The 13,187-nt window shown below is 39.4% G+C and overlaps 1 protein-coding gene across 3 annotated transcripts; it reads left to right on the top strand.

The window, feature by feature from the left end:
* Window positions 1–8,467: 8,467 nt before the first annotated feature.
* LOC121376913 (protein usf-like) lies at window positions 8,468–12,760 on the top strand. 3 transcript variants are annotated; one of them, XM_041504708.1, is made up of 2 exons: window positions 8,468–8,604; window positions 11,245–12,760. In XM_041504708.1, the coding sequence occupies exon 2, from the start codon at window positions 11,262–11,264 to the stop codon at window positions 11,958–11,960; it is 699 nt and encodes a 232-aa protein (XP_041360642.1). In that variant the 5' UTR covers window positions 8,468–8,604; window positions 11,245–11,261; the 3' UTR covers window positions 11,961–12,760. The 3 variants fall into 3 exon arrangements, with proteins under 3 accessions (XP_041360642.1, XP_041360640.1, XP_041360641.1); XM_041504706.1 differs by lacking the exon at window positions 8,468–8,604 and adding an exon at window positions 9,439–9,562; XM_041504707.1 differs by lacking the exon at window positions 8,468–8,604 and adding an exon at window positions 10,595–10,724.
* The last annotated feature ends 427 nt before the right edge of the window (window positions 12,761–13,187 follow it).

Below are 13,187 nucleotides of genomic sequence, written 5' to 3'. Positions count from 1 at the left end.
ATGCCTTAAACAAATTTCACTCGAGCAACCATTTTGATCGTATCATAGAGAGGTTGCCATCGTTTGTAGAGCCAGATGATGCGCTGAGGAGGCGGCTGGATTTTACCATCCCTTAGCAGTTTGTACAACAAAAATGTCTTTCCACACGACGTGGGTCCCGACACGATCATGGTGAAGGGATGTAGCAATCTTAGGGGATGCTGCTGCTGTGGTGGTGGTGGTGGTGGTGGTGGTGGCGGCTGTTGTGGTGGTGGTGGTGGTGGTGGCTGATGTGGTGGTGGTGGTGGCTGCTGTGGTGGTGGTGGTGGTGGTGGCTGCTGTGGTGGTGGTGGTGGCTGCTGTGGTGGTGGTGGTGGTGGTTGTGGTGACTGCTGTGGTGGTGGTGGTGGTGGTGGTGGCTGCTGTGGTGGTGGTGGTGGTGGTGGTGGCTGCTGTGGTGGTGGTGGTGGTGGTGGTGGTGGTAGACCTTTAGCATGTTTTTGTTGAAAATGTCTTAACATGGCGTCTCTCCGAGAGAATGTGAAACCACATTCTGAACATGTGCTCTGCATGACGATTCTAAATGAAATGACCATATCTGACCCACATAGTTCCTTTTATAGTTTATTTAGAAATGCTTCTGCAGTTTCGGGGCTTTCCAGCCCGTACCACTTTATTGTTGTTGTTGTTGTTGTTGTTGTTTCCGTTTCAGATCGGCTTTGGCTTGCTCTACCACCTGTTGTATTGGGGACACCATGACGACTTTGGGTGTCGGAGGCTTGTTCTGTTCCTCTTTTTCTTTTTTCCATGTAGGGTCATACAGTTCTAGACATCGATCTACACTGTACATCATCTGACTTTTTCCACCACGTTGCACTGGAAAATGAGGTTCAAGTTTACCTTCTGCCTGCAGTTTATAGAAACGGGTCCACTTATCCACGTCGGGTACATATAACTTGTACTGGTCTGACATGTTGCTCCTCTGAAGGTTCTACCTCAAATGACGAGTTTTCCAAAACTATTTTACTTATATACCTTATGACGCATAAAGATATGGTACAGGAATGTTTGAATGTGTGTGATACGTATGACCAGTGCCCCTCCTCCCAGGCACAAATCTCATCGTGCGAGCTCCCAAAAAACATCGTTACCAACATATTACCCTTTACCAGTGTCACTACCATAGGGACTCGTCCAGAGACACACTCATGGGCTCAGGACATAACTAAAAAAAGCTGTGTTGCAGTCACGCGTTCTTTCTCCATAGCAATGGGCTGGGAGTGTTTCACACACACACACACACACACACACTAGTTACCACCTTCGCGTTTGACCTAATTCAGTCAACACCAGCACACACACACACACACACACAAAAGTTTGTATTTAATTATGAAATACTGGCCCCATAAGGGGTATGAGATTGTATATATAAAATATCCCTTGCTACTCATGGAAAAAATGTAGCGGGTTTCCTCTCTAAAACTGTCAAAATTATGTTTTTCATCCAATAACCGATGATTCATAAACCAATGTCCTCTAGTGATGTCGCTAAACACAGACAAACTTTGACGGTCAGTGGGCATACCATAACAAATTTATTCTGCTACTTAAGACGGGCACGCGTCGGTATGTCTTTTGCAGTTCACCTGGTTTCATAAACACTCGGAGAGGTGTAATAAAATGCCTTTGTATGAGGGCTGATGAAGAGGTCTCATAAAGTACTCCTCTATTATAAAGCGAATGAATGAATGGCTGAATGACGGCAACAAAGAAAACGTCGACAATGTGCTAAAGAAATACAAATGAATGAAAATCATCACACACGCATTTTGTCTGGCGACATGAAAGCCTCACTTTAGACCAAACAGTCAGCAAACAGTTACAGTCCTTCCCCACGAGACATATTTTAACGGCTATTATTTTGGGTGCCTAGAATAAAACACTGTGAAAAAAACATCCACGTGTATGTCCACTGTGAATACAAAAAAACAACACAATAGACGTTATACAATGAAGCCAAATCCAACGTCACTTACACCTGGCCTGTACATAGTGTTATTATTAATTGTTGTTGTTAATGGTGCTGTATGTTTTTCTTTTGCTTTTATTTGTTTGCTGACACCAGTTTGTTTGGTAATATGCAATACATTGAATTGAATACACCATGATCGCACACCTGCACCCAGACCATTGTTTCCTACACAAAGGCCATTGTTTTCCTACCCAGGTCAGACACCTGCACCTCCCTATACAAATGCCATTGTTTCCTACACAAAAGCCATTGTGTCATTGTTTCCTATACAAAGGCCATTGTGCCATTGTCTTCTACACAAAGGCCATTGTTTCCTACCGAGGCCATACACCTGCACCCCACCTATACAAAGGCCATTGTTTCCTACACAAAGGCCATTGTTTCCTACCAAGGTCAGACACCTGCACCCCACCTATACAAAGGCCATTGTTTCCTACACAAAGGCCATTGTCTCCTACCAAGGTCACGTGATCACGGGAAAGTAGGTCAATCGTGGCCCCATACAGGCCCCCCTACTACTAATAGTTTACTACATTATTTATTGTCTGTCGCTTGTGTTACATAACAGATCAATTCTGCGCTCGCATTTTGGGGGTAAAAATAAAAATGCACTGAAAACGACCATTGGGTCTGATTTTACCGGTCGTATTCCGTAATAGCCGGGTGGTCTTAATACTGGGGTATTTTTTATTATAAAAGGAAATATTCCGGTCTTTAAAATATTGGTCTTTAGAATGGGGTGGTCTTAGAACCGGGGTGGTCGTTTTCTTTTTCACAAGAACATGTCGAATGTCTGTCACCTGCTAGCTAGTTTTATAGGACATCTTGGGCAGACACCGGCCCAAGATGTCCCAATTCTAAACTTTATTTGCAATACACACACGCACACACGCGCACATAAATACACACACACACACACACACGCCATCCCCCCCCCCCCCTCTCTCTCTCTCTCTCTCTCTCTCTCTCTCTCTCTATATATATATATATATATATAATACACACACACTCTTCAAAAAAAGTAGGGGAACCTAAAATATTAATGTTAACGGGACATTCCTGAGTTTGCTGCAATTTTGAAGATGTTATCAGAGATTTTTTAACGACTGTAATTACATATCAAACATATTTTTCTACATAAAATATTAGTGGCTGTATATTAAACGTGCTTCTGATCGTTCTAATATTTGTACTAGGTTAAATTTCATTTTATTTCCTAAAATATAGTTTTTTCGTACGTACAAAGTTATTTGAAGACAAAATATAGTTTGGGCTTCTTAGAAATATTAAAACGACCAGAAACACATTGAATATACAGACACTGATATTCTAAACAAGAAAGTACATTTAAACGCGCTCTCTCACAGATGATTGACCTAATTATTGACCCAACAAGGTATTATATGACAATATATACATTTGATTTGTACCTAAAAGTACTTTATTGAACCATCTACATAACCACCATATCACACTTATTATTGATATTTTATAAAAAAAAATTAAATTGAATTATGGGTACGGTCCATAATTCTGAGAAAAATAACGGCTATTTGGAGAGCAGAGGTGTGACGTATTATTTTGAGACACGTGACGGGCATTCCCCGAATAACCGTAGTGCCAAAACGATTTACCAAGCTCGTGTAACGAGAACGCTTGACCGTCCTCTGCGACGTAGGGTAAATAGAAGAAGAAAAAAACACACAATGAAAATAAGTTATTAAAAAATAATAAAAACATGTACTGAATGATAATAAGCTTATACATTAATTTATTTTAGTAACAGAAGCATGTTAAACGTCGACAATCTCGACTAGTTAGGCCTTTGCATCTATAGGTAAATGTATCGTTAGTCGTACGCGAAAAACTGTAAACATCTGGATCACAAACACCGTCATTTTCCACCTTGTCAAATTCATTATTATACAAAATATGCCATAACAGCTGTCTTGGGATAGGAATTGTTACATTTTGAAAGAATACTCTGAACTAGACGGTGTTTATATACGATGTGACTATATATACGAAGGCCGTGTCACAAACCTCCACTAACGAGGGCTGGCTATATTCACAGCAAAAATGTATATAGGCGGTAAATAAGTACATGTATTTGATTGATCCATATTACCGAACCATCTGGAACAGGAGGAATACATACTAAGTACTGTACGAACAGTGCATTTTCTGAACAGGGAAGGGGGTGGGGGAGTAGGCCCCCTATATGAATTTAGCGGACCCTTTTGTGTACGTTTTCCATAGATATATGAATAGCGTCATATTGTCCCTACAGTATTAACAAAAAATTAATTATAATAAATAAATAAATAAATAAATAGTAATAATAATAATAATAATGAATAAATAAAAATAACAATTACAAATTATCAGCGGCTGAGGTAGATTAACTGAAAGAGAAACTAACTACGAACAGTACACAAACTAACAACAGGGCTTAAACTTAATAATTTTTCACTGATTGCAATTTTGAGGCTGCTTACGTAAATTTTGTAAAAAAATTAATTTTACCGTAAATAAATATGACTAAAAGGTTATTTTGCTGTATTTAGTCACATTTCAAATGCTCAAAATTGCAAGGGGCAATAAAACTCAAAATACATTTTTTATAGGCTACTAGTAAAGCTGAGACCACTCCCGGGTCCCCCTCTAAATTTATGTAATGTTTGTGTAACAGCCGCCCCTACCCTTATTATTCCTATTACTATTACTACTACTACTACTACTACTACTACTACTACTACTACTACTACTACTACTACTACTACTACTACTACTACTACTACTACTATTATTATTAGCCTACTACTACCTTTTGGGGTGGAGGGGCGGTGTTTTATCTGGAGGAGTTTTGGCTATAAAAATGCAAGATTAACGTGTGTGCACACACACAAACGGCAGGCTGAACTTGTCCCTGCACGTAGAACCGGATTCAACTGGGTTAAGTAATAATTAACAAACCTTTGGACGACAAAACATGCAACAATACATTGTTTTTGTACGCTATACATTAAAACCGAAATACCACTTTGCGAACCAGTCAAAATAATTTGCACACGCGCCTAATAATAATAATAATAATAAATGGCGAGTTCATGTTCCGATTGTTTATTATTTTATTTCAGCGTATTCGCGGTTATTTTCGTCATGAAATAATATAATTTTTATTATTTGCCAAGTCTCTATACACGGCGATCGTTTATATTAAAAATACAAAAATACATTATACGATTGTCGTATATATAGCCTCATCACTACGAGTCTGTTTTCCCGTATTTTTCATGTCTCATCACAAGAAGAGTTCCAAATTAAAAAAAATAAGCGTATCATGGAATTCCCTCGATCGTAGTTCAATTAAAATATGTTGGATCATACAATAACTAGGTTTGGTATTCCAAATGAATGTAAGTTTCATTTATAATGCATATTTAGAGAAACAAGGCCCACTAAATCCGTGATTGAGCTCCTTTAATATGTAAGTTTAATCGTAGAAATATTTTATTAGTCGGAAACATCTTACAATGGAGCAAACTCAGGAATGTCCCTTTAATATAAACTCTGCTCTCTCTCTCTCTCTCTCTCTCTCTCTCTCTCTCTCTCTCTCTCTCTCTCTCTCTCTCTCTCTCTCTCTCTCTCGCACACACACACACACACACACACACACACACTGGTTGGGTTCCAAGAAATCAATATATTTTTTTAATACATATATAAAGGATGACCGAAATGTACTTTATGCGAGGGCTCGGTCACAAATATCCGGCATTGTACGTAGTCGTGTAAAGGTGACATACTACATGTATTTTGAATGTACCTGTAATCAATGAGAGAACACGACACATCCGGGAATGGTGAAAAGGAGTGGCTACCGAGAGACTAGCCGTCAAGATGTTAGTGTAAACTTGCGCTGCCATTGGTCAGTTTAGTAAAAGAATGCGAACTGGTTTAACTTGGGTCAGGTCAGGCGTTGTATACACCTTTTGTCCCAACAGGTAAGTACTGTTACGTATGGTATTTCATATCTGATTGAGTACGAACAGGTTAAAGGGATTGTTTGTTTGCCTCCATTTAGTCCGAGTACTCTAACCGTAAGAGTGCTAGACGGACATTACATCGGACTACAGGCTGGTCGGTACAGGGTTCGCAGCCCAGTACCGGCTCCCACCCCGAGCGAGTTTCAACGACTCGACGGATAGGTGTAAGACCACTACACCACTATACTCTCTTCTCTCTCACTAACCACTAACCCACTGTCTTGGACAGACAGCCCAGATAGCTGAGGTGTGTGTGTGTGTGTGTGTGTGTGTGTGTGTGTGTGTGTGTGTGTGTGTGTGTGTGTCAAGGACAGCGTGCTTGAACCTTAAATGGATATAAGCACAAAAATAAGTTGAAATGAAAATTAATGTCCGCCTCCATTTAGTGCGAGTACTCTGACCATAAGAGAGCTAGACGGACATTACTCATTAATGAGAGCGGCATGTCCAAATGTCCGTCTTACGGTCAGAGTAGCCTACTCGGACTAAATTTGTTTTGTTTAACTACACCAGTAGAGCACAGTGATGTATTAATCATCGGCTATTGGATGTCAAACATTTGGTAATTGTTGACATATAGTCTTAGAGAGGTAATCCGCTACTTTTTTTTTCGATTAGTAGAAAGGGATCTTTTATATGCACCACCCCACGGACAGGATAGGACATACCACGACCTTTGCCATACCAAGGTCCAGTCGTAGTGCATTGGCTGAAATATGTGCATTGCATATGTAATACTAACGATTCCCGTAGGTGCTCCCAATGAGATATTTCTCGTTCCATCAAGATGAGCGGTAAATGATAAATATAGCGAAGAAACGTAAAAGTGTTTTGGAAATAAAACAAAAAAGCATTATTTGTGTGTGCAATTTAGAAAACAATCGGCTCAAAAATAAATAACTTGTAGTACATACTACAGTACGAAAACGACGTTCCCTGGTGGTAGGCTAATGACTATATTATGTAACCTACTACTAGCCTAGCCCGAGTACTCTGACTGTAGGCGGCTGGACGGACATTTGGACAGATTTTCAGCCCTGTAACCAGGATTGTAGCCAGGGCTGAAAATCTGTCCAAATGTCCGTCCAGCCGCCTACAGTCAGAGTACTCGGGCTACTACTAGGCTAGACTGCCCGCTCAAGATCAGTCAGTATTGTAAATTCCCTCACTGGTGTAGCCCGAATTGTATATTGGGGTGGGTGGGGGTGAGGGGCAACCAACACTATGTAATGTATGTATGTATTGATGTATGAATATCTATATACTATATGTATTACGATGTTGACTGTTACATACATAGATATTAACGCACTGGCGCATGGGATAATTAAATCCTTTCTGGCCTCACAAATTGTCCCATGCTGTTGCTGGGACTCGAACCTATGGCACCGAATCGCCCGCAACTTGCAGACTTGCTACGATACCTTTTGAGCGATTGATGCATTCATAAATAAGGATGCTCTTTAACTCAACTATATGCATGGGGCCTACAAGCTACGCGGTCGATCCCACTTACGTGCATGAAACAGTGGGCAGACCTGGCACTGGCTAGTATGTATTGATGTATGGATGTCGAGGTTGACTGTGTATGTATGTATGTATGTATGTATGTATTGATGTATGAATATCTATATATTGTATGTATGTCGAGGCTGACTGTTGCATACATAGATATTAACGCACTAGCACAGGGGATAATTAAATCCTTTCTGGCCTCACAAATTGTCCCATGCCGTTGCTGGGACTCGAACCTGTGGCACCGAATCGCCCGCAAATTGCGAGACTAATCACAATGCGCTCTGAGCTATCGAGGCATCCATAAAAAGGATGCTCTTTAACTCAACCACATGCATGGGGCCTACAATCTACGCGGTCGATCCCGCTTACGTGCACGAAACAGTGGGCAGACCTGGCGTGTATGTATGTATGTATGTATGTATTGATGTATGAATATCTATATATTGTATGTATGTCGAGGCTGACTGTTACATACATAGATATTAACACACTGGCGCGGGGGATAATTAAATCCTTTCTGGCCTCACAAATTGTCCCATGCCGTTGCTGGGACTGGAACCTATGGCACCGAATCGCCCGCAACTTGTAGTCTTGCCACGATACCTTTTGAGCTCTTGAAGCACCCATGTATGTATGTATACATCATTTACATGTACATGATTTCATAAAATTAAATACAGTGAAAACCACTGGATTCCCTTCAGCTCTCTGGGGACATTTTATTTGCATGAGTTCATCAAACACTTTTGTTTTTGCATTTCATATCGACTGTTTATGTTTTTATGAATTATAATGTTATGATTCATGTACAAAGAAGAATGTAGTATACGAAATTATATCCGCGTGGGGGCGTTGCGGTTTATGTCTACATAAAACGTAGTTTCCGAGAAGCGCGCGGTCACGACTTCCGGGTTTGTTAGTCCAACTAGCTATGACTCGTTGTATTTTATACCATGTCCGGGTAGTGTGCATATAACTAGAACAAACGCGGAATACGTCACAATCTTTGTATTCGCTGTACAGGTAGGTTGGCGTTTTTCAATACTTGACTCTTTGCTCGCTTTGTTAAATAAGATTTTTTTTTTTTAAATTGATATATCATACTAATGGTTTTACAATATTAAGATTTAGGCTAACAGGAGAAATAAGTATATATTCAAATTACCGAGATATAATTATTTGTTGAAGTTGTACAAGTAAACACGCATGTTTTAATACTAAACTTTACCGTTTTATTAATTGAAAGAAATCAATAATATATATATATATATATATATATATATATATATATATTATATATATTACACGCACTGCATACGATTATATTGGGTCAGGATTAAATGACGTTCAAGTGCATATTACATCTTAAAATAATATCTATTCATCATGAAATGTGTAGTGGACATTGTTTTGAATAATAGTAATAATCAACAAACAAACAAAAATACTCCAGGGCTGTCAAATTTACCCCCACCCTATCAATGTACAAATAGTGATTGTTTGCAAAGGACTTTATGGTTTACATGTGACGATAGGGTTAACATTTATTTTAATGGTGTTATTTTTACGTGTATTATTAATATGGATTTATTGACCACCACACATCGTTTTCATTTGGCCACATAAAAAAATAAAGTTGGTTAGCGTCCCCGCCCGCCCCTACGAAACACACCCGACCCGAAACCTTTTTTTTTTTTTTTAAATCATAAAAAACGATCTTATCACATTCAAATTTGGCGCCGTTCTGCAAGACGTATTACATAAACGTCCTCAGTGTTTTTGTGTTTGACGTCATCATTTCAAGAGTAGTATGTCGGGGAACTTATATTATGTTGATTGTGATATAAAAATCGGCTTGAAATGCCTATTGTGATGGCAGTAATAGTCTGTGAGGGCTCTATCAAGACTGTAAAGGACTGGTTTGCGTGCAATATCGAGGTGGATGTTACAATCTCGGACTTCAATGCGAACTTCTTAGACGGCAAGTATGATGGGCATAGGGAGCCATTGCCTGACGATACACGCGGTACTTTTGTCAAAGTATTCGCCGGCCCCAGTAAAACTGACATGACGGGTATTAAAGCAATTATTTACTAAACTGAATGCACTGTAAACATCACTCAAACCCTGTTTCATAGTGATTTGGGCAATGTTTGTAAATCTGTGAGAAGAGTGAAGAAATAAAATAATTTTGAGGAGAAAGCAGTCTTTATTTCATCAATAAAACTCAATGGAAAGTATTAAAAAAAAAAAAAAAAAAAAAAAACTCCCTCCCTCCCCAAACTTTAAAAAAAAAAGGACAAATTGTTTGGAGTTTTTTGTTTGTTTTAATATTTGTCAATCAGAAGTTGTCTGGATGTTCCGCTTCAGAATACATGCCGCATCAAAAAGATTAGAATATTACAATATTTACAAGTAAACTAAAACTAAAACTAAAAATCTCACTATATATTGAATTATGTTTATATTTTATATATATATATATATATATATATATATATATATATATACACACATTATGTTATATCTCTGTCAATAATAACAAGAAAACATCGTACTTTTTACACTACGCGAGATCGTTACTTATCCATGCCAAAACCCATACCGCGAGGATATGTACGAAGAAAATACAAAATAACTGTAACAAATATTAGCACACGACCACAAAAACATTGGATTTGCAGACGCTGGTATTCTAAACAAGAACATATATTTAATGTGTTTACTTGTCAAAAAACATCTTGCAGTGGCTACAAACTGATAACAGCCTTTTTAAATAATGTACCAACAGTTTGCACAGCCGCGTTGAAAAGGGGGATCCGTCAGAGCGCACACAAGTGTATGTGAGATCCAGCGCTACAGTGGGCATGGAGCTCATTTAACGTGTCCACATCCAAAATTATGTTCAGGCACGCCTATAGATGACCCGATCTCTGACTTCGCTACAGTGATGTTTTGTTAGACAGGCATTGTTGTTAGGAAAGCAGTGATATTTTGATTAGCATTATTTTCCGTTTCCGGTACTAAGTGGTTCCGGTTCGCCACAGTATTGGTGTTTTGTTGACGGTCAGTGTTGTGTGACGATTTGCCTAGTGTTGTGGGCACAGAGTAAAATATCCGACCGTTACTCCCCTATTGTTAGGGTGAGGTTGTCTCTTTATACATTTATCAGGGGCGGGAAATAGCCCAGTGGTAAAGCGCTCGCTTAATACGAAGTTGGTCGGGGATCGATCTCCGTCAGTGGCCTCCATCATGGCCTATGGGCCATTTCTTGTTCCAGCCAGTGCACCACAGCTGGTATATCAGAGGCCGTGATATGTGCTATCCTGTCTGTTGGATGGTGCATATAAAAGATCCCTTGTTACTAATGGAAACATGTAGCGGGTTTCCTCTCAAAGACTATATGTCAAACGTTACCACAATGCTTGACATCTAATAGCCGATGATTAATAAATCAATGTGCTCTAGTGATGTCATTAAACAAAACAAACTTTAAACTTTATACATGTATCAATATAATGGAGGTGGGGGAGGAGCAAGAGACAGACATTTTTTTGCCTGCTCCCTAGGAAATTGTTAGCATTATTATAGCAACAGTCCTTGTGATGTTTTACTCAATTGTATTTCTTATACTAATTATGTTGTTTCTTTCTTCTTTTCCAGAACAAATCTCCATCACAATGCCATCATTCGCAAAACTCACTGATCCCGTCAGCATTCCATCGAAGCATCCAAAAGGACCTGTTCCAGCGGTTCAGTTCGGTAAACCAGGGGTGGACTCTAAAGTTGGCATCATTGTCCTTCAGGAATGGTGGGGAATAAACGATCAGATTTTGGAGGAGGCACAGACGATAGCGAAGATGGGCAACTTCATCACGATTGTTCCCGATCTTTACCGCGGCGAGAAAGCGGTCGACAATGAACACGCAGGACACCTGATGGACGGCCTTGATTGGCCCGGAGCAATCGAAGACATCCGTGGCTGCACCAAATACCTCAAAGAGAAAGGCTGCACGAAAGTGGGCGTCACCGGCTTCTGCATGGGTGGGGCACTGGCCATGGCGTCGGCGGCAATGATCACAGAGGTCGATGCCTCGGTGCCTTTTTACGGGATTCCCGGAGACGGTTTGTGTGACATTTCGAAAATACAGGTTCCATTACAGTGCCACTTTGGGTGCAAGGACGCGATGAATGGGTTCACGGGGCCCGAGGACCAGGTCAAGATGAAGGAGAAGCTGGACAAGGGAAAAGTTCGATACGAGTTTCACTCCTACGAAGCTGGACACGCGTTCACGCACAAAGGCGGGCCGAACTTCAACCAGGAGGCCACAGACCAGTCTCTACGGCGCATGTGCGAATTCTTCAAAAAACATCTTTAACAATTGACGGGTTATTGTTTTTGAGGATGCAATTCCTGAACTGTTGTCATCGTAGGTTGGCTACAAATAAACATTTGATTTGCGGACGAAAATACAGGAAACAATCCGATTTGTGTCATTTACTTACTTACTTTATAAGTAGCCTATTTGACATGCCTATATCCAATTAAGGTTCAAGTACGCTGTCCTGGGCACACAGTCCAGCAACCTCTCCAAGATTTGTGTTTTCAACAACTGTTAGTTTCGCTTCTGAATGTTTCAAATGTTTGTTTTTTTGGAACTTTCTACTACATTGTCAACCACAAAAATATAAATGGAAAAATATATTTTTGATATTTCACCAATATTTGTCATTGATGAATTCTAAAAATGGCTAAGAACTATGTGGTAATTTATTTTACTGGTATTATCAGGCATTTGACTTGGCTGTAAGTTGTAACGTAGATGTAATACGACCAGTTGTGGACTGTTTTACCTGTATCAAGGTAGCTTTCTTCAATAACTTCACGTTATAGGGAAATAATAAAAGATTTTGTTAATAATTTTGAAAGTGTACCGACGTGCAGCCTACTTCAATATTTTTCATAATAAATAAATATACACGTATGTACTTTTATTTAGTGTATACTTTATTATGCAGTGTACACTGGAGGCTGAAAACCAGTGCTAATAACATTTGATAAACCTCTTAAATGTCATGTCATATTATTGAGAGTTACTTAGAACTAAGGTGTTGTTATGGTTTATTTATTTCATACCCATTTCATCTTACTACAGTAATAAAGATCATTCTTACAGTGCATTAAAAATATTTGTTTTGAATATATACCAGTATCTATGTAATATAAAATCAGGGCTTCTAGAATATGGTAGCCCCACTCCCATGGCTAGTGATATTCCAGGGATCTTACTGACCCTCAAAAAGTGTCTTTCGAAGTATGGAACTTGGACAGGACTTATTTTTTTAGTTTTAATTTAAAATCCTATTGTGGGACTCCCCAAATTTCACAAGAAAGCTCAAATGACCCCCAATGGAGAAAGGCCAGTGAGAACCCTGATATTCAGTGTTGGGCTAGTAAATAACTACAATTGCCATGCCCGATGGCTAGTGAATTTTTTGTTTTGGGTCAAATGTTGCACTTAAGTCTTATTTTGTAAATATGAATATCCTGCCCACACCCAGCCCCCCAATGTTAGTGTTATTAAGCTCTATGTTCCTCTTTAGGT

The sequence above is a fragment of the Gigantopelta aegis genome, chromosome 7 (genome assembly GCF_016097555.1).
Source record: "Gigantopelta aegis isolate Gae_Host chromosome 7, Gae_host_genome, whole genome shotgun sequence".
Classification (NCBI taxonomy): Eukaryota; Metazoa; Mollusca; class Gastropoda; order Neomphalida; family Peltospiridae; genus Gigantopelta; species Gigantopelta aegis.
The sequence above is the reverse complement of the archived record's forward strand: the minus strand, read 5'-3'. Positions and strand labels throughout refer to the sequence as shown.